The sequence below is a fragment of the Gopherus evgoodei genome, chromosome 7, assembly GCF_007399415.2.
Source record: "Gopherus evgoodei ecotype Sinaloan lineage chromosome 7, rGopEvg1_v1.p, whole genome shotgun sequence".
NCBI lineage: Eukaryota > Metazoa > Chordata > Testudines > Testudinidae > Gopherus > Gopherus evgoodei.
In genome coordinates this window covers 86,711,080-86,733,478 of record NC_044328.1, presented here as the reverse complement: position 1 = coordinate 86,733,478, position 22,399 = coordinate 86,711,080, and the positions used below count along the sequence as shown (strand labels likewise).

Here is a 22,399-nt window from a genome sequence, read left to right as displayed (position 1 = left end):
CATAAGCAGGTCAAATAATGTGTCCTTGGCCACGTGGGAGATCTGGGAACAGATCTACTGAATCCTGGAGCCTCGTTCTCAACAGTAACTAATGTTTCTCCCGTGTTACCCACTCACATTTTCTGAACAGCCTCCTCGTTCCGGCTTCTTACAAAGATCAATGGGCAGGCAGGAAAATCCATCCCCTTCATAGCCATCAGTACAGATGCACCTTAAAAATCAAGCACAAAAAGATGTGAATTCCCAAGCACAGAACGGCAGCAAAGCAGAGGGTGTCTGCTAGCACTGCCTCCATTAAAATCAGCAATGAGCATGGACAGAATTGTACATCTTTAACACGGTGAGGACATTCTTTGATGTTGTGATTTCCTGTGGCGTAGATGTCTACGTGATATATGCAACTACATACTAACCAATGCACAGAGCTGGCTACATCTGTTTATATTACTGGAGCCCCACTGTGCAAGCTGTTCTACAAACACGCACAGCAACACAGCCCTTGCCCCAGTGTACCCTGTCCCCTACTATGTACATAATAACCTTGCTGTGTTGTTGAGACTGCAGACTGCGTTCCGGTGACAATACTGAGATGCAGTCGGGCCACAGTTCTGAGAAGTCCTGTCACAGAATTCTCCTGTATAGCCATCCTTACATGAACGGGACTGGCACTTTCCCTTGCTGCCCGGCCTGTTATCACAAATTCCATGGATGCAACCGCAATCTGTCAAACGCATGGAGAAGAATCAGTTGCCTGGTCAGTTGGCAAACTCCTGCAGAGAGAGCACCTTCTAGATTTTCAAATTTCTCTTGCAATCTCTTCTCAAACCAAATGATTGTCAGGTTAATTCTCAATTCTTAGAAGTCACTTGGAAGATATTTCTACTTTTCCTGAAAATATGCCTAACTGAGCAGATCCTCATCTGGCATAAGTCAATGTAGCTCCATTGATTTCAAGGCAGTCACATTAATTTACATCAACCAAGGATGTGGCAAAATGTTCTCATCTTATGAGTAAAGGGCTGGGGGGGGGGAGCTAATGGAAATGGACATTCAAAAGCCATCAGAGTTATACCCTATCTGGGGCTGGTAAGCAAGGATGACAGCATTTTATCGTCAGTCATTGGACTCCAGGCCCTCAGAGCACTTAGAGATGGGAAAGATTTATTGGTTCATTCCCCCCGACAGAGCTGGATCCGAACACTTTCAAACACTGCTGGGGAGATTCCAAAATCTGGATCTGAATTTTTCAGTTGAGCCCATCTCCATCTGCCAGACATTGATCTGTGCTTTGTCTACTCCAGCATGAAATGACCAAAATGAAGGGCCTAACTTGTGAAACTAGTCCATAGAGCTCCCTGTTAGGAAAGGGTCCATGCCTACATTCCCCCACCCACTTTGCTCAGTTTACTGCCTTGTATTTCCTGTTACCCATCAGGGTTGCTTTCTTGAGGAATTACAGACCTTCATCACAGTTCTCCCCATGCTTGTTTGGGTTTGAGCAGATGTGGCAGGCTATTCCTTTGAAACCCTCAAAGCAGAGACAGTTGCCGTTCCCTTGCATTCCATCACTACACTGGAAGGAACGCAAAAAGAAAACTGACGTGAACAAGGTGGAGGGAAAATATACCTGACAGAGACATTAATGTCTAGTAAGGAAAACCTCGCAGATTCCAGAAAAGCATGGAGGATTGTAAACCATTTTAGAAGCAAGAAAAAACCACACATGCTAACATGGTTCTGGTAACCAGAAGCAAAGAAGCTGAACATTAAAATGGAAGTTAAATTGAGATAGCAGCTGAAAGTTCAGATGTTTATTCAGACCTCTTGGGTTTGCAAAACTGGGCTGGAAATGTCATATGAACACACACACGACTTTTTGGAGCTTCTGCTTTTGGTCCCAGCTGCAGGCAGGAAGCACATGCAAAGTGGAAGAGAAAAACAGACCAATTTCTTTCAAATATCAGAAAAGATTCAGCTCAAGTTTTGGATGAAGTTTCAAGTCTGCTTCTACTTTATGTAAACCGGGTGACCTGTGTCCAGTGGGAATAAGATGAGTGTGTAGTGATGACATGAGTTATTTCCCGTACATTCAGAATAAAAACAAAAAATGTTGGTAGTGGTAACAGAAAATACTGCATAGGAGTCAGTTCCAACAGAGCTAGTGCTAAACCAAATGCCTTGTAATGTTTTGTATTTGAGCCCCAGAGTTACACACTGACAAATACCATTTGGAATTGCAGCACATGAGCACATATTGTTCTTCCCATGGGTTTGGCTCTGAGGGTTATTTTGTTCAGAAGGATCAGCCCTGAATATATATTAATACATAGCCTTGATCGAGTCTTCTTCTACAAGAGAGAAAAGTTATCCCTGCCTATTGTATGTCACACTGTGATATCTGTTATGCACCCAGATTTACACTGTTATTGTGAAAAAATATGCTCAATGAATAAAACATTATAGTGAGATCTGAAAGCACAATAGCCTGGAAATGTTAAGTTTAGTTCCAACAGCAGCCATAACTTGCCTTGCAAATACAACATGTAGTACTTCACTTCTGTGCAGGGCATTAACAACTTGTATACATTCACATGTGCATGTAATGTGAGTTAGTTATGAGTGGTAGCTATTGGACTAGGGTGACCAGATGAGAGGAAGAAAATATCGGGACACATTGCGGGGGCAGGGGGAGGTCCACCGGCAGATAAAAAAAAAAAAAAGTACCGCAAAATATCTGGACAGATTGCGTCCCAACCAAACATCAGTCAGGACGCGGGACAAACACTTCAATATCGGGATGGTACCGATTTTATCGGGACATCTGGTCACCCTATATTGGACACATTTTGCTCCGAGTTACAATGGTATAAATCCTAGAAGAGGCATTAATCTCAGTACAAGACATTTTGGTGTGCGTAGCTATGATTTTGTTTCCTATCTCCAGGAGACAAAAAGAAATGCCTCGCTCCCCATCTGTAAGATTGTCTGTCTTTAATTTTCTCACAAGCCTGCCAGACAGGCAGACTTCTCACATTTAAAGGTATAGTATACAGAAATCAATAACTATGTACAGCACAGACACTGTCCTTTCTTTCTCTAGACTGTAAATGATGCCTCTTGTCAGGAGAGAAAGAGGCAGAGAAAGAAAGAAGCAAAGACAAGATATAGCCACCCTTTAAGATGGAAAGCAAGAGTAACAGGATTAAGATTATGTCCTTCCCATCCTTTGTCTATACCCAAGTTTTGTGTGTTCTGTTTCTTTGGCCTTTGCAAAGTTGAGCACAAGACACTGATAATTTCCATGTTTGGTGCAAAGAATGTGAATTCCTGGTAAACACTGCTAATTGGATGCAGATAACCAAAGTCCCCAGCTTCCCACTAGGAGTTCGAAAAGGCTAGTATAATCCAACCACGGGTCCAACATAGTGGGTTCTGGTGCACTTACATTCCCTCTGCCATAGCATGGATTGGAGAATCCACCAGGGCATGGCGTGCAGTCAGGACCAAAGAATCCTTTGCAACACCCAGGTTTCTGAAAAAGACATAACATTGGTACACCACGTGGAGAATCTTAGTGTATTAAACACCAAACAACACGTATTTGGTCTGAACTCAGATCTTTTTCTCTTGTTCCTCTCAGTGCTCAGACTACAGGTCTGCCATTCTCCATTTCCAATATTAAATTCAGCTCTTCCAGTGGCAGTGGATTAATCAAAAGGACTATTTGACCTGGATTCTCAACTATGCCTCCAATATCCCCCACACCTTGATTTCCGCCCCCTAGCAACACCCTCTTACGATATCCAACCAGGTTTTTTTTTCCCCTAGCAAAACATACTTCCCTCCCCTCCTGCCCATGAGCTGGATTTTGAGGCCTTGTGTTTTTGATTGTTCTGGACCATGTCTGCCCTTTGTCCATCCTTGCCAAAAGCTGCATCATTTCACAAGGTCACGCATCCACGTGTACGCTTGGCTCCCTGATGTCTGATCACTTGCAAGCACCATGACAGTTCTAGCCAGGATGAGGCTGTTTCCCAAAACACTTGATAGGGTTTCAACAACAGGATACGATCCCTCTGCAAGCTTAGCGTGCACTCTCTAACTGCACTCTGCTTCCTTTGAGACATGCATGGCGCTCTGTGACAGAAGTTGTAAATACCATGCTCTCTGCTACGGTGTTTCCTCCACCACAGCCTGTCACATTCAAGGTGGCTTGTGTAGATTTAGCCACGCAGCTTCAATCTGCACTTAACCGGGGAGTCATGCAGATCAATCCTCATGTTTTGCTAAATATTTACCCCTAGGAGGGAACTTCCCCAATTAGTGCAATCCACCCCCAGTCCAGTGACAGGACAGGCTATAGATATACTTTGAGCAGGGGGTGTGATTCTCATCTCAAGGAGACATACTCACACTAGATCTGATTGAGTTAGCATGCTAAAAATAGCATACCCACAGCAGCATGAGCAGTAGAAGCTAGCTGCCCTGAATATGTATCTATGGCTTCAGCTGGGTGTGCACTGGGGACAGCTAGCCCTTCCCACTGCTGGTGCTACACACAATTTTTAGCATGTTAACTGGATCAGTGCTAGTGCGGGTTTGTCTCCTTGAGCTGGGACTCACACTCCTGGCATGAAGTATATACATACCTTTAGGGTATGTCTATCCTGCAGTTGGGAGATGTGACGGAAGCTCGTTTAGACAATCTGAGCTAGCTCTGACATGGATGAGCCAGTAACAAAAGCAATGAAGCCACAATAGCATGGGAGGTAGTCACTGACCTGAGTACGTACCCAGGGGTCTGGGTGGGTGGATCTAGCTGTGCCATCACCCATGCTTCATGGCTATTTTTACTCAAGTTAGATTAGCTCAAAGCTAGCTCTGGTACATCTACATATGCTGCAATCAGACCTCCCAACTGCAGGGTAAACATACCCTTAGTGTGGGAGCACTTCCTCCTCCCTGCCACTTGTACTCCAATTGGGAACCACTCGGTTCAAGGCAAAACATTTTCCTCTAGCCAAGCCAGGAGATGCCAAATAAAGCTCCCTTGAATTAGAATGTGCCCTTGGATACTGTACATCACACTTACCAGAATGGTTTGATTGCAGTACCGGGCACAGCCCTTCTTCAGGACATTCAAGCCTAATGGATCATGGACGTAGACACATTCACTTGGATAGACCTCCTGAGCCTTCAGAAACGAAACAAGTCATTAGCAGAACAGCCATGTTTATGCTTTCTCCCTGCCCCCTGCTGCAAAGGCTAACTGTCTAGCATTGAGCTGAGGAAGTTCATGAAAGTGTCAAGGTGAACTAGATATCATTATGGAGACCCTATTGTACTGGAAGGCATACAACTGCTTCCTCTGCCTCACAAGAGTCCATAAATCAGACCCTAGCGATGGCCATCTGTTCTGATCACACAGCTCGTGCTAAGTCAGAGCAATGCAGTTACTGAAAAACTGGGTCACAAACAAGTCTCTATATTGTTTGGTTAACAAGCCAACAATGCACATGATGGGAGCAAGTTAACTTGCTAGCACTCCCATAAAGAGAAAGAGATGAGAGATGGAAATAATCACTGGGGTAACTCTAGTGACTTCAGAGGAATTGTTCTATGGACGAACTTAGCCCCACAATGCCTCTAACTTCACCAGTTACCGTTAGAGTGCAAACTCAGGGCCAAAGTTTTCAGAAGTTACTAGTGTGTTTGGGTGGCTCCATTTTTAGATGTCCAAATTGAGATACCTAAAAGGGGCTTTTCTGAAAATCAGATCCCTTCAAGGTCTCAGAATGTGGGCACCTAAATACTGAGCCACCGAAAATCACTTACTAGTTTTGAAAATCTTAGCCAAGCACTTTGTATCTTGGGAGCAAAACCTGCCCACAGCAGCATGACTGTTTCTGATGGTCTTTGTCCACAGCTGGGAAGCAAGATGCTGCTGTCTCACAGCAGGAGAAAGATGATAGTTGTTGGAGACTGTGGGTAACATTTTCTTCAATTTTATTTTAAAAAAGTTCTAACAGTTCAAAACCGAAACAGAAAGGTTTAGTTTCTAGGTTGAAAAAAAGGTTTTGTTCGACTCAAAACAAATATGTTTTTCAACTTTTCAGTATGGCTGGCACCCTGAAAAATCAAGACAAAAACTGTACAAATAATGAAGTCCCTAAGTCATTTTTAAATGAAATAGGGTCTTTAGACTATCTCAACTTATATTTTTCTTGTTTTCTTAGAGTGCCCAGTCTGAGATTGGTCTCATATCCTTAACTCATACAAAATTAACTCTAGTGGGAGTTGGACTGAGTAAGGACTGCAGGATTTGTCCCTCTACTAGGAGCAAAACATTTCACATAGCTGGGACTAGGTAGAAGGCAGAATGCATTTGTGACTCAACACACTGGAATCAACAGCAGATCTGATGGGACTGAACTCCACCTTCAACAACAAAACAAGAGCTGACTTCACCTGGCAGGAACATCCACCAGCGACACCCAAGCAGCAACCACTTCCAGCCTGCTTCAGACAAACTCTAGTCACTCTGTCAGTCAGAGCCATGTGTGGACTCATCTCAGCCTGGCAGACTCAACATGTGCCAATCAGGTTGTCTGAACCAAAAGTGAGCCCACCAAGAATTGGGCTAGACAAGTGAGTCACTGCACAACAGGTTTGCTGCATCTTTCCAGTGACCAAGATACAACATGTGCATGTTCCCACTAGAGCAGTGGTTTTCAAACTTATTTCCTGGTGACCTAACTGAAGAAGAATGTTGATGCTCACGATCCAATGGAGCTGGGGATGAGGGTTTGGGGTGTAGGAGGTGGCTCAGGGCTGTGGAAGAGGGTTAGGGTGCAGGGGTGAGGGCTGTGGGGTGTGGCCAGGAATGAGGGGTTTGGGGTGTGGGAAGGGACTCTGGGCTAGGGGTTGGGGTGCAGGACGGGGTCCCGGCTCTGGGCCTGGGTGTGGGCTCTGGGGTGGGGCCAGGGATAAGGAGTTTGGGGTGCAGGAGAGGGCTCCGGGTTTGTGGGAGGCCAGGGCTGGGACAGAGGGACAAGGTGTGGGAGGGGTCAGGGCTCTAAGATGGGAGTGCGGGCTCTGGGGTGGAGCCAGGGATAAAGGGCCCAGGTTTGGTGGGGGGCTCCGGGTTTGGGGGGAAGCTTAGGGCTGGGGCAGGAGATTGGGGCATGCGGCCAATGGGAATGTGGAGCCAGTGCTCGGGCAGGGGCAGTGTGCGGACCTCCTGTCTATGAGCTGGACCTGATGCTGGCTGCTTACAGGGTGCAGCACAGCATCAGAACCGGTAGAGGGGACTACTAGTTTTTACTGGCTGGCCGCCATGGATCCTGGGTGCTGAGCAAGGCAAACCAGTGCCTTGCATTCTGCGACCCAGTATTGGGTCACGACCTGAACTTTGAAAACCACTACACTATAGGAACAACAACATGGTTTTGGTAGAATTAAGGTTGGTGATTCCTTTGAGTGGCAGTTGATTAGCTCGTTGAAAAGGGCAGGATGACAATGGTTGGGCTTCAAGATTTGGCTGGTAGTAAAGATTCTGTCTCTGGTGGAGTCAGGGTGTTAAAAGTCTAGTTTCACTTAACACACACAATGCTTCATGTCACTCCAGTGATCAGGTTCTGCACACTTCAGAAACAAAGGCAGCATAGACCAGTGGATTAAGTCTTGGACTAGGACCAAGGAGACCTGGGTTACACTCCTGGCTTTGTCACTGACTTGCTTTGTGACATTGAGCAAGTCACTTCCCCTCACTGTGTCTCAGTTTCCCCTCCCACCCGTTGTCTGTCTTGTCTATTTAGATTGTAAGCTCTTTGAGTTATCAGCACTCTTACTATATATCTGTAGTGTCTAGCACAATGGGTGCTATTATAATACAAACAAAGTATTTACCATTTTTGTGCTGTGAGGAGGGCAAACGCTGGTGTTCATGGCCCCACAATCAACACAAGAGCCCTGTTATAAAACCAAGAGAATAAAAGTCCTTCCTATGAGAGTATTTGCATTTATACACACTCAAACATAACCCCATTTTATGCTCATACATGAAGAACAATACAGAAATATTCCTTATGACACCTTTTTTTGGGCCATAATAAGAAATATGACCAAAGAAGTTTTAAGAAGTAAAGGTTGAGGAACAAGGTGAGTTTTTCATTTAAAGAAAAAATGTTTCCCAGATAATTACTGTGGGTATTGCTCACATCTCAAAGTGCTGGTTTATACACAGGTACATCTCTGTGAGATGAGGACAAACCAGTCAGGGCTTTGGCTAGTAGATACTGTTTGTAGCTGTGTTGGAAGCTGTGATTTGCAGTTAATGCTTTAGATCTCACGACATCCAGAAGTATTGTGGACTCTTATGTCACTTCTGGGCTATTACTGGGGCACACAAGTGGACCTCAGACCTGTGATGGGCCCCACTGGCTTCAGTGGAGCCTGTGAAACATACACATGAACTAGCTCTGGCCCAAATGTGGGACAGTGTGTGTGAAAAATACCCAGAATAAGCTCCTTCCTTCAGTGTAAATGACTCTTTCTGTAGCCTCAGTGCAGTGAGTCTTCATTTTAGATGTAAATAATTTTCAACAATAGAAGTGACGGGGCACCAAATTGTGTGGAACATAGGGAATTTGGGACGAAAATGAGGGATGCTGGAGAGATTTGCTGTGTGGGAGGATGGAGATGCATGCCTTTCATTGTAGGATCAGCACTTGCTGCGTCTCTATGTTTTCCTGCAGTGACTTCAACAGGACAGCAGCCAGCCTCTTTGAAAAAGTGCCATCAGTAGGCATTGCAAAGCCAAAGTGCATTTGAAAAGATTTAGTTTGCATAAATAAATAAATATGATTCGGCTTTTATAGCAACAAAATAGCTGTGACTGAGCGGAAGCTCTTCCTGCTTCCCAGTCCAAACTAATAGGAGACAGACGTTCAGAGTCAGGTGATCAGGCATTATCAAACTGGTTGGTAGCTCTGGTATAAACAGGAAGGACTGCATCTCAAACAATTCCCAAATAGCAGCCCTCTGAAGAGCTGAACACCTTTCTGAATCATGGATATCTTGGGTAGGAGGAAAAAAGTGCTGCTCTAAGTCTTTTGCCAAAAAAGCAAAACAAAACCCAACCCTAAGAGAAAACAGCTGACTTCCCAGCAAGGTGGTGTGGAAGCGTTAGCAGAAGAAATGCTCACAGCACATACACTGGCTAGCTATGGAGGCAGTCTAGTGCCAGGGATCATAATGGGGGTGAATTTAATTCACAGTGTGAGAATACACAGGGTATGTCTACATCTACAATTTTGCAGCGCTGGTTGTTACAGCTGTATTAGTACAGCTGTATAGGGCCAGCGCTGCAGAGTGGCCACACTTACAGCAACCAGCGCTGCAAGTGGTGTTAGATGTGGCCACACTGCAGCGCTGTTGGGCGGCTTCAAGGGGGGTTCGGGGAACACGAGAGCAAACCGGGGAAGGAGACCAGCTTCGCCGCGGTTTGCTCTCGCGTTCCCCGAACCCCCCTGCAAACCGCAGGGAAGGAGACCTGCTTGCACGGGGGTTCGGGGAACGCGAGAGCAAACCGCAGGGAAGGAGACCTGCTTGCTCGGGGGTTCGGGGAACGCGAGAGCAAACCGGGGAAGGAGACCTGCTTGATTACCAGAGGCTTCCTCAGGTATGCTGGGATACCTGCTTATTCCACGGAGGTCAAGAAAAGCGCTGGTAAGTGTCTACACTTGATTACCAGCGCTGGATCACCAGCGCTGGATCCTCTACACCCGAGACAAAACGGGAGTACGGCCAGCGCTGCAAACAGGGAGTTGCAGCGCTGGTGATGCCCTGCAGATGTGTACACCTCCTAAGTTGCAGCGCTGTAACCCCCTCACCAGCGCTGCAACTTTGTGATGTAGACAAGCCCACAGACACATCTTCTGTGCTCAAATATAGTCTATCTTAGGTTTTTCTATAGCACGCTGTAGTGGGGAGCTGCCCTACTCCTGGAGAACATGGGTTAAAAGCAGCCAAGCTAGGCTGATTGGGGAAGCAGCCACATCTGTGGCCAGCTCCAATCCTGGCCCAGCTGGCCTTATAAGAGGGCTGGGGGCCAGGAGCTGGAGGAGTCTCACTCCAGCCCTGGAGTGGGAAGGGCTAGCTGCCTGGGAGCAAGGTACCTGAGGTGGAGCAGTGTTGGGGAAGGGCAATAGGAGCTTGGGAGCTCCAGCCTGGTAAACCCCGAGGCTGAGGCCTTGTTGAAGGCCTACAAAGGTACTGGGGCTACAGAGGTGCAGCCTGGGGATAGGCAGAGGCAGCAGTCCAACCCCCTTGCCAACGATGAGTGGCCATTACAAACTGCAGTCTGCCCCAGGGAGTGGGGGTTAGATGATGACTAGCAGTAGCCACTGAGGCAAGGTGTGTTTGAGGGTTGGGGGGTCCCCTGGGAGGGGAGACCCGGAGTGTGGGTGTACTGCTGGGCAGAACCCTGAGGTAAAGGGCACTGGGGTTTGGGAGGGACACAGGGCCTGCAGTAAGTGAGACATCAGCCTGCAGAGGGCGCCTCATATGCTGGAGAGCTAATTTCCGAGATGACCAGCAGGAGGTGCCACGTTGGTGAGTCTTCACCTTGCTACACATCCACTGGGGGAAAGAATGGAAAAACTTGACTTACTGCTATGATTTTGTGCTGTTCTTCATTGCACCTCTGAGGCAGAATGGGGATTATTGAAGGAGGAATGAAGATGCCATCCAAGGTATGAATGATACCATTTGATGCCACAATGTCCCTCTTGTTTAAAGGAATCCCAGAATCATCCAAAAGAATTCTCCCCTGTTCAGAAAAAACCCCAAAACAAAATCAATACCCTAAGTCATTCCCACTCAAACAATGTAAGGAGAAATGCTGGTAAATTACAATAGGCAGTCTCTTCAATATCAGCACACAATATCCATCTTTCCTAGTGGAAATCATGCATGGGACAGGAGGGGAGAATGCATAATAGCTTTAAAGAAATCTAGTTTAGTAAGCAGAAGACATAGAGTTGGCCTGAGTCACAAAGTCCTGTTCCAGTGTGACGGTGCATCCCATAAGGCTTCGTGGAAATATGCTTATTAATGTATATACATGACATAACTGGAATATGTTTTATGCTACATATGCCATGTAATATCTCTATAAAGGTTATGATCTACTGAATCTATTCATCCTATTTGTATGCATGTGTCATTGTTGTATTCGAAGTTATGAATATTGGCTGTATACTTGCTTGATTTCTAAGTAGCCTTAGTAAAGCATTTGGCCAGCTTCTTGAGAAAGGAATGTGCAAATTAAGTGCCCAATGAAGAAACACTTAAAGGACAATGAATCTTGGAAAGCTCCAATCCACATAAGAAGTCTACCTGAGGACGTTCAGGATAGCATGTAAACAATGGCTGCTGCCTGTAACTGGGTCATGCATGGACATGTGACTCCAAAACTCCATCTTGGAGCTGGACTTTGCATGGGAGAGAGGAGGGGGTCTCCACCCACAAGAGAGTCTACTTAAACCCCTGGGAGACCCCTCCATTTTGTCTTCAGCTGGCTAAAGAGATAACCTCTCCACCCCCAAGGATACCTGAAAGAAACTGGAACAAAGGACAGTAACTACAAGGGGTGTGAGTGATTGTTGGACCCAGACTAGAAGGAGACTAGTCTGTAAAAGGAAGCTTACTGGAACACCGAGGGTGAGATTTCATCTGTATTCAGTTTTCTTACTGTATTAAGATTCAGACTCGCGTGTTTTATTTTATTTTACTTGGTAATTCACTTTGTTCTGTCTCTTACTACTTGGAACCACTTCAGTCCTACTTTCTGTATTTAATAAAATAACTTTGTACTTATTTATTAACCCAGAGTATGTATTAATACCTGGGGGGGGGGGCGGTGTGGCAAACAGCTGTGCATATCTCTCTGTGTTATAAAGGGCAAATAATTTATGAGTTTACCCTGTATAAGCTTTATAAAGGATAAAATTGATTTATTTGGAGTTTGGACCCTATTGGGAGTTGGGCATCTGAGTGTTAAAGACAGGAACACTTCTGTTAGCTGCTTTCAGTTGAGTCTGCAGCTTTGGGGCACATGGTTCAGACCCTGGATCTGTGCTGGAGCAGACTGACGTGTCTGGCTCAACAAGACAGGGTGCTGGCTTCCCAAGCTGGCAGGGAAAGCAGGGGCAGAAGTAGTCTTGGAACATCAGTTGGCAGCCCCAAGAGGGTTTCTGTGATCCCGACTGTCACATCCAGAACCAAACTGTCCCAAAGTTTTGAGTGTTTATATTTTGGGTTTGGTTTCAGCCCATATCTAGCAAGTGGCACTTACATTCTCAGTGATATTGATGGTAAGTATCTGGTTTGCCATGGTTATAATCTGTGGCATTGTTATCAGCTTCTCTGCAGTCACCTGAAATATATATACAAAAAGGAGACAATGCTATGAAAAACAAACTGGAGGAGGAGAGAGAGCTGTATGTATTTCAGAATCACTACACATTCTTTCCCTAAACCAGCTTTGAAAAGTTGACTAATATTTAAACTTTCCTCTGCAAAATACACATGACTAAGGCTATGATTTAGTCATAGGAATTTTTAATAAATGTCATCGACAGGACATGGGCAATCAACAAAAATTCCCAGCCTGTGACCTCTCCATGACTTGTACTATAAATACACCTGCCTAAACCTTTGGGGGGGGGTGTTCCAAGGGCTGCTGCTGGAGGGGTGTGTCATAAACAGATAGCTAAGGGTTAATGTCTCTTTCACCTAAAAAAGGGTTAACAAGCAGTGACCTAAAACACCTGACCAGAGGACCAATCAGAAAACAAGATTTTTTTCAAATCTGGGTGGAGGAAAGTTTTGGGTGTGAGTTCTTTGTTTTTTGTCTTGTGTCTGTGCCCTCTCGGCTCTGAGAGTGATTTTTCTATCTCCTGGCTTTCTAATCTTCTGTTTCCAAGTTGTAAGTACAAAGATAGTAAGACAATAGGTTTATATTGTTTTTTTTGTATTTACATGTGTATAGTTGCTGGAGTGTTTTGAATTGTATTCTTTTTGGATAAGGCTGTTTATTCACCTTTTTTTTCTTAAGCAATTGACCCTGTATATTTTCACCTTATACAGAGACTATTTTAATGTATTTTTCTTTCTTTTTAAGACCTGTTGGAGTTTTTCTTTAGTGGAGACTCCAGGGAATTGAGTCTGCAGCTCACCAGGGAATTGGTGGGAGGAAGAAATCAGGGGGAAAATCTCTTTGTGTTAGATTTACTAAGCCTGATTTTGCATACCCTCTGGGTGAGGGCGGAAGAGAGATTAGCTCTCTCGGTACTTGTGTTTCCAGGACTGGAAGCAGGGAATCTCCTAGGGTCGTCCAGGGAGGGGAGCCTGGGAGGAAGTAACCAGGAAACAAGGGGAGGGGGTTATTTCCCTTTGTTGTAAGACTCAAGGCATCTGAGTCTGGAGGTCCCCCAGGGAAGGTTTTGGGGAGACCACAGTGAGCTAGGCACTGTATAAATCCCTGGCTGGTGGCAGCGTTATCAGGTCCAAGCTGGTAACTAAGCTTGGAGGTTTTCATGCTAACACCCATATTTTGGAGGTTAAGGTCCAGATCTAGGAAAAAATGTTATCACAGGGTGTGGTGGGGGGTACCTTTTGGGGGCCTGCTGTTTGTGGGGGGGAATGGCCCAGAGCCAGACTCAACCTTTCTGGACTAGCGTACCCCTTTCAGGACTCTGATTTGTCTTGAGTACCTCCAAGTTTCACCTCCCTTAAAAACTACTTGCTTACAAAATCAGACAAAAAAAAAATACAAAAGTGGCACAGCACACTTACTGAAAAATTGCTGACCTTCTCATTTTTACCCTATAATTATAAATCAACTAGAATATAAATATTGTACTTACATTTCAGTGTACAGTATATAGATCAGTATAAACCAGTCATTGTCTGTATGACCTTTTAGTTTATACTGACTTTGCTAGTGCTTTTTATGTAGGCTGTTGTAAAACTAGGCAAATATCTAGATGAGCTGATGTACCCCCGGAAGACCTCTGCGTACCCCTGGTTGAGAACCACTGGTCTAGAGTATGTTTGCAAAACATAACAATAATTGCCTTCCCTGAACAGAGAGACCAGGCTGCTGTAGCACAAATCATGTTGGAAAATGGTTGTCATTTGCACACTTCTGTTCTTAACCTGGACAGCTTTATAAAAAGTAGAGAATAAAGGGAGGTAGCTAAGAACCTCACATTAACAGCTCACCTATGATATAAATCAACACTTTTTGTGTCTACAGGATCAGATAACTAAAAGTAAACTCACATCAAGGAATTAGGTACTGATCAAAAGCCGGTGAAGTCAATGGAAGTTCTCTCATTGACTTGTATATGCTTTGGACCAGGCCTTATCTGAGATGATGAAATATGAGTGTTAGTTGTGCTGGACCAAAACAAAAAAAACAATAAAGAAAAAACACAAACAAAAGGGAGTATGTTCTCACCAGATGAAATTCACCCCCATGCAGAGCACTAGCACAAGGTCTGTGCACCATGTAAGCACTATATAGTAACTAAATACAGCCTTTCCACTAAATCTGGTCCTTCTTTTTGCTAACCTGAAAGATAACACTATAACTAATACACATTTATTTAAGCAATTATACTGTTACTTAGAATCTTTATTTTTACATTTTTTTTTCATGTCAAATTGATGAATTTCCTATCTCCTAGATCAGGGCGGGCAAACTTTTTGGCCTGAGGTCTGCATCAGGTTTCGGAAATTTGTATGGAGGGCCGGTTAGGGGAGGCTGTGCCTCCGCAAACAGCCAGACATAGCCCAGCCTCCGTGCCCATCCACCCCCTACCCTGCTACCTGTCCCCTGACCACATGGACCCCCTGCCCCTGACTGTCCCCCGCCACCCCATCCAACCTCTCCTCTCATTCCTGACTGCCCCGAGACTCCTACCCCCATGCTACCCCCCGTTCCCTGCCCTCTGACCGCCCCAACCCCTAGCCACCCCCCAGCCCCTGACCACCACCCTGAACTCCTCTGCCCCTTACTGTGCTGCCCGGAGCACTGGTGACTGGTGGCGACCCAGCTGGAGACAGCCATGTACCGCACAGCACAGAGCACCACGTCAGGCCCCGGCTCTGGAGCTGTGCTGCCCCAGAAGCTTGCAGCCCTGACACCCAGGGCATTGCACCGGGGGGAGCTGAGGCTGCGCAAGAGGAGGAACAGCAGGGGAGGGTTGGGGGAAGCTGGCTTCATAGGCCAGGAGCTCAGGGGCTGGGCAGGAGGGTCCTGCGGGCCACAGTTTGCCCAAATCTGTCCTAGATGGTTAACTTCTTGCTTGTGATTTGTTTCACGCTGCATTTGGACAGAAACTGGAATTCATTAAAAAATGCATAAAAACAGCATTTTAAAATTTTTTTATTAGTTAAACAAAACTCTTAAATGTGCTGGAAACATAAGAAAAATGTTTGACAATGTTTTGCTCTTAAAACTAAGTTAGCTAGTGAATTGAACTGATTGTTTCTGGACATCGTGTCCTGCATGTTTTTAGAACCAGTAGATCTCATCTGCTCACACCTTGTTTTACTCATAGATTGGCAGAGGAAAAGAAGCTTTTTCGACTCCCAATCTGTTTCCTCAACTGACATTTAGAAAAATGTCAACACCAGCATTTGCTCCATTGTAAAGACTGAAAATACAATACCTGACACTGTGACATACTTAAATCCTGACCCAGCATCAAAAATTAAAGACAGTTACTCACTGATTCTAAATATAATTTAAAAAACAGCTCCCTTTAACTCATTACAATTTGAGGGCTTATTAATGTAGCATTTTTATCTATTATGATTATTTTAACAGACTATAGTAAATTTAGGCCTTGTAAGGAGGCGGCCTGGCTCCCCGCCACGCCTGAGAGGGACGAGCCAGAGCAGGTGCCTCAGTGGGCGGAGTCAGCACAGCCTGTCCCCGCCCCCCGGAAGTCAAGGGGTGGGACAGGAAGTATAAAAGCCTGGCCCCAGCGCTCAGTTGGGTGCAGGCTGCCGGAGAAGACAGACGCTGGTGCCCGGGCTCCTGCCGGGCCGGACCTGCCCCGCGCCCACTACCCAGAAGAGCGCTGGCCTGACCTGCCCCGCGCCCATTACCCGGAGGAGTGCTGCCCGGATCTGCCTCGCGCCCACTACCCAGAGGAACGCTGGCTGGACCTGCCCCGCGCCCACTACCCAGAGGAGCTCTGGCTGGACTTGCCTCAGACCCGGTACCCGGAGGAACGTCGGCCTGACCTGCCGTGTGCCCGATACCCCGAGGAGTGGCCTGAGCTTCCCCACGACCGGTACCCGGAGAAACCCATGGTCTGGGACCCACCAGACGACGCTGGCAAGGACCAGGTACCCAGAGAGGGGGAGGTTGGAAGTAGCCCGGGGATAGCCGACCCTGGTTTGGCTCCGGAAGAGCCTGAACCCATGTCAGTGTGTTGCGGCCAGGATCCCCACTGACTGCAGCGGGTCTGGACCGCTGCTAGGTAACCGGGTGGCAGACTCCCCCTCTTCCTGCCTATTGCCATTGCTCTGCCCTGACCCAAAGGGCCAGAGCTAATTAGACTTGTGTTTGGTGCCTCGCCCGAACCAAGGGCTGGGCCCCTTTGACTTTGCCACTGCTCTGCCCTGACCCAAAGGGCCAGAGCTAATTAGACTTGTGTTTGGTGCCCCGCCCGAGCCAAGGGCCCGGGCTGATACTGTGTTTGCTCAGCCCCTGCTAGAGGCCTGAGCCTGAACTATTACTGCCCGCCCTGTCCAAGGGCCTGGGCTGATACTGTGTTTGCTCAGCCCCTGCTAGGGGCCTGAATCTGAACTATTAGTGCCCGCCCTGTCCAGGGGCCTGGGCTGATACTGTGTTTTCTCAGCCCCTGGTAGAGGCCTGAGCCTGGACTATTACTGGCCACCCTGTCCAACAGCTGGGCTTGTTTACTTTGAGAGCCCCGACCCCAGCTAGAGGGCCGGGGCTCTACCTTGTGTACAGACCTTGTACCCCGCTCAACACCTGCCGAGGGGCTAAGCCTACCCGGACTGCAGTGCGTAAGGAGGCGCGCTGGCTCCCCGCCGCGCCTGAGAGGGACGAGCCCCGACACGACCGGCTTACACGCCTCAATATAGGTAGCACTGATTTTAAATTTAATTTTAAAACAGGTTGATTTTTTTTTAAAAAGAAGAATATATTTAATTTTTTTTATTTCTGTAAAATCAGATATTTTGAGCCTTGATGATTCAAGCACTGGTTGCCAATAGCTACGATTCAGAATGGTCAAAAAGTTACCACAGACTGGCAGCCATTCAGTGGCCTATGTGCAATGAATTTGGTGGATCTCAGTCCAGTTTCTAGTGGGCAGGTGTCCATAGCACAAAATTCATTAACAAAACTGGTATTAACTGGTTCCTTTGTTGGCAATCTCAGCAAATATGCCTAATCTAGAAACTAAACACAAATACTCCAGTTCTTTTTAAGTGGGCCTGGAAGCTGAACTCCTGCCAGGTCAAGATTGAGGCATGTTGGAGTGGATATGCCACTATCTGTGCTCTACCAGTTATGTGGGTAGAGGGCTCCAGAACTGGCAATCTGACACCTTTCACAAGTCTCAAATTATATGTAAAAACATCTAGAACAGAAAGGAAAAAAGCCTGGATCTTTTGGAAATATTAGACTACACAAGTGTGATGGAGTAGGAACTGTCTGTGTGGGGGATGGGAGAGCAGAGAGTGACTTTAGGTGAGGGACAGGACCTGGACCTGTAACCTGAGCCAGGCAGGGGAGAGGGGGACTAAACACCTTTGCCAGGGAAGCTGGACAAAGGAGGGGAGCCTGCTAGAGAGGGTTTGGGCAGTTTCGTTTTTGGGCTGGGTGGTGGAATTCAGGGAATCCCAAGCTGGGATCCAAGCACCCTGAACCCCCAGAAGGACCTGATTGAGGGGTCGTGGTTGTGCCTACAAGCTCTGCTGTAGGCTGCGTTCCTGTTGTCCAACAAACCTTCTGTTTTTTTGGCTGGCTGAGAGTCACTGAGAGTCCCAGGAAGAGGGGTGCAGGGCCTGACTCCCCCATACTCCGTGATAACGGGAATGCATTACACGACAGTCATCCTTAGTATGAATCCACTAATTTCAATGCATTTAACACCAGGGGTGAATTTGACCCAAAAAGGACCAACATATTGCTCTTAACATTGCCTTATTTATAAATCTTAATGGCAAACTTTGGAAATTCCTAATTAACCTTTTGAAAATGAAGGAAAAAACCCAACCATGTGTGTCTCATAGGTTTGTGTGGAGTAATAGTTTCATTTTAATGATAGTGTTAAAGAAAACAACCCCCTCTCTCTCCCTCTCAACCCCCCCTTCCCACCTCCCCGCCGCTGCCCAAGAAACTAAGGGCTTTATCATTAGGGCCCTGATCCAGCCAAGAACTTAGACACGATTAACTTTAAGCATGTGAGTAGACCCATTGAAGTCAGTGGGATGTCTTAAACGCTTTTCTGCCTCAGGGCCTCTGTCACATCTCTCTCTTCCTCTGTGGGAAGCCTAAGCCCTGAAGAGGTAGCTAGAGAGACACTGAAGAACTGAACACAAGTCAGTGTTTAAATATATGCTGGCCCAAAGGACTCCTATACACTAGAAACAAAGATGCCTCACCGCTGCTCCAGTGTAGATGTGATGTTTCACAAGCTCCTGAAGCTTATTTATCCCCTGGGGAGGGAAATGGAGATAATAATGACAATAAGTAGATGCTCTATCTTGGCATTCAGCACAAAGAAGAGGGAACTGAAATAAAGCATTCTGGTAAATAGTGAATTTGAACTGTATGTAGATTTTTACAGTATCTTTACTTGAAAGGTAATTTTTAAAAAATCTGCGTTTAACCATATAACCAAACTAGTGATGCATTTGCCATTGCTGGTCACATCAGCATGAAAAACAGAGCTTCCTTCTGGAGTATTACAGGAACTGGGACACACTTTGCTCAAATATGGAAAGAGCAACTTCCAGCGGAGATAAGCTCATCACACGCATTTGAGTCTTTGCATAAAATTGAGTTTGCCAATACCATTTTGGTCTAACTAACTGATCATACCCCCTTTGACACAAACCTGTCCCATGAAAGCTAATGTCACAAAACGAATTCATCCATAACACCGATGAAATCTCACCTCTGTAAAAAGATAAATAAGTCTCCCATCTCTTAACTTATCCACTCCATTGTTGCTTGGCACAAACACAGTGAAGGGTCCTGGTCCATCTAGTATCGAAGGCAGGCCACAGTTCTGCAAATATTAAGCAGTGGAACGAAACTTCTTAGTCTAAAACAAGGATGAGTTAGTGAAAGAAGGGCTGTAAGAAAGGAAGAAGATTCAGAGAGGCCCTGTAGTCCACTAGGGACTTTGCTACTGCTAATAAACATATACTGAAAATGCTCAGATTCTGCTGTGATGGGCAGCAGCATAAAGTCCTAATATAGACAGACAAGAATCTGTCCTAGAAAAACAGCTGAGCCAAAGAAGCTATTGGCAGAAAACAGTCGTAACAACAGTTTAAACAGAGCTCCTGTAAGCAACTGGCATTTCACTAATGCTTTCTCATTGAAGCTTTCACACAAACCAGAATACATATACTCAGACTAATGGCTCTATCTGAATACAACTAGAGAGAGAAAAATAGAATAAAAGCTATATTCCAAGATGTGTTTAATGCATTTTGCAAATGAACAGTAACTGATGGAATGGCTTCAAAATATTTCAGAGTGTAACACTACGGGGGGTTGAACTGCTCAGGGGACTAACAACAGGATATGGAACATTTCCCTTGTAGGCCACCAGGTCAAATCTGGCTCATGAACAGGAGCCTCAGGGGATTATCATCTTAAAACTATTTGTGGTTAAGTGTCTGTATAAAATGCAACAGTGGTTTCAGTCCAGTTCCTAGTGGGCAGGTGTCCACAACACAATCAAGGCTTTCATTAGCAGTCACAGCAGAGAGGACATGGACTGAATGAACCACGGAGAACCTACTCTCTTCTCTCTCCTAGATGTGGGCCCCCCTTTGGTTCAGGTTTGAAGTGCGTTGGTGGGGAAGATTGAACTGTAGCCGCCTGTGCTGTACCTGTTTTCTGTGGATAAAGAGAAGACTTCCGTCCCCAGGATGTCAATCCGGCACTTTTCACCTGCACTTTTCACTTTTCACCAATAAAAGTGGTGACATTGCAAAAATGTCAACTACAGAAAGTCAAGCTGCTGAAGCTATTTTTTTTAAATGCAGTTTTTCAGTATGAACAGCTATCCTGTTTCCTGAGTTAATACTACAGCTGTAACAGCAAACATTCACAGTCCCCCATACTGCACTTCCCTGAGGGACAGACTGAAACACCCTCACCTCCAGGATAGTTTCAAATCGACTGAAGATCTCCATTGAAGCAAGGATCTCCCCAATGGTTTTCTGCAAGCAGAGATAAAAGGAAAGGGGAAAGAAGGGATGGGATTCAAGTGAGATCAAGGCAAGAACTAGAGCGCCCTTTGTTTCAAAACTTGCAAGTTGTGCGCTAGAGAAGTCATAGAATACTGTAGTTCCCATTGTATTTTTTAAAAAAATCTGCCATAACTGGTTGACCAATCAGCAACTTAGACTGATGTAGTTTAGATCTGAGATTCAATCCTACACACAACAGACCCAGTCTTCAGAAGCACCATTCACATTTGTAGCTCCCACTGCTTTCAGTGCATGACTCTGCCTTTCGCAGACTGACCTTAGTGGGAGCTAACATGTGCTCATCAGCTCTGCAAAGATAGAACCATATACTTTCCCCAGCTTTTCCAAAATCAGTTCTATTCTTGTACATAGGCAGTGAATGGCAGTGCACAAGAATCCTGTACTGTGAAAACAAGATACCTCTATACTATCTGCATATGAGAACAGAGCAAATAGACGCAAAGCAAGAGAGGAAATTACATGCATGCACACACCTGAAAACATGAAGAAAAACTAGTGCCCTTTGTTTTGGTAGGGTTGTCTGTGCAGACATTTCTGTTGTGCTGATAACAGTTATAGTGCTTTTTTAAAACACCAAAAAATTCAAAGACTGAAAGGACAATGTGCAAGGAAAAAGATAACCAAGATTTGGTTCTGTGTTTGTACAGCACTCAGCACCCTGGGGTCCTGGGGCATGACTGTGGCTCCTATGCTCTACGGTAATACAACTAATAAATAATAATTGATGGCATTCCAGAAAGTCAAAGTCTATACTGAAAGAGTGTCCCTTTCATGGGATTACTGCCCTGTGATAGTTCCTGGAATTAGCACACTAGTCATCAGAAAGTGCTGCACAACCAACAACCAGGGCTGATACAAACAAGTTTCTAGAGATAACACTGCAGAAAATAACTCATCATCATTATTCTTCATGGCACAGTGTCACAATGGGAAGGAAGTGTCCAAAGGTGCATGGAAAAAGATCATCTGCCAAGAAAGCTCTGTGTCCTGCAGTCTCAGACAAAGCAGTGTCTCTCCATGCTCTGCAACATACATGCACCACTTTCAAACACTGCTGCTTGCGTGCAGGCTGGCCAGATCTACCAGCTGCAGTAAGGCAGTGCTTATTACAGTAGGACCATGACACTAGCTACCAGTATTATCATGGTCCTCCTGTGCCTTCTGCTCCTGACAAGGCAATAACTGACACTGCACTCTCTCAAGGCTTCTTGTTTTCCACTCATGAGATGTGGGATGAAAAAAACCCTCTCCTTTCGAAGCAGCATTGTTCTTGCTTCATCTCAGCTTTAATGGATACTCCCAATCCTTGGTCTCTCCAGGTTCCATCAAGCATGCTGCAGCAGGGGCTACTGTGGTTGATGCCACAGTTTCATCTGAGGAGCTGGTAGGTGTATGTGCCGAGGGAAGGGTGCTGGGCCAGCCTTGCTATCAGGTTAATTGCATGCTAAGCAGCAGTGACAGCTGTTAGCACAGAGCTACTATGCATTTATCTGTGTGTCTAGGAACATGTTTATTCCATGAGGTAGCTGAGCACCTGTGTATCTAAGACTCAGTTCAGCTCTCACTGATTTCAGTGGGAGCTGGATCAGGTTACAAGGCTCTCTCTTTTAGTACTGTACCCTTTAAACCCTGCTACAGTATACAAGAAAATGAAAAGAAGTACCTTAAGTGGCAATGCAGGGATATTCTTAAATGTCAATGAAGGAGACAACGGACCCTGTATAAAGCCACAGGGCTTCACACAATTGATGTGACGCAATGAGAGGAGCAGAAAGCAAGATATTTGTACATATAACTGCTTTCTAGTCTAGCCACTTTGTAAAATAGGATA

At 45.7% G+C, this 22,399-nt stretch overlaps 1 protein-coding gene across 3 annotated transcripts in view; it reads right to left on the bottom strand.

Moving 5' to 3' along the window:
- STAB1 (stabilin 1) overlaps nt 1-22,399 on the bottom strand; it is a 128,318-nt gene that overhangs the window by 75,424 nt on the left and 30,495 nt on the right. For all 3 annotated transcript variants that reach the window (XM_030569075.1, XM_030569074.1, XM_030569076.1), the window contains 11 exons: nt 20,455-20,517; nt 19,236-19,349; nt 18,721-18,774; nt 12,359-12,439; nt 10,673-10,831; nt 7,909-7,971; nt 5,093-5,194; nt 3,446-3,532; nt 1,462-1,573; nt 541-721; nt 118-211 (listed from right to left, as the gene is read on the bottom strand). In XM_030569075.1, the coding sequence (XP_030424935.1) occupies nt 118-211; nt 541-721; nt 1,462-1,573; nt 3,446-3,532; nt 5,093-5,194; nt 7,909-7,971; nt 10,673-10,831; nt 12,359-12,439; nt 18,721-18,774; nt 19,236-19,349; nt 20,455-20,517 (1,110 nt within the window). The remainder of the gene's footprint in view (nt 1-117; nt 212-540; nt 722-1,461; nt 1,574-3,445; nt 3,533-5,092; nt 5,195-7,908; nt 7,972-10,672; nt 10,832-12,358; nt 12,440-18,720; nt 18,775-19,235; nt 19,350-20,454; nt 20,518-22,399) is intronic.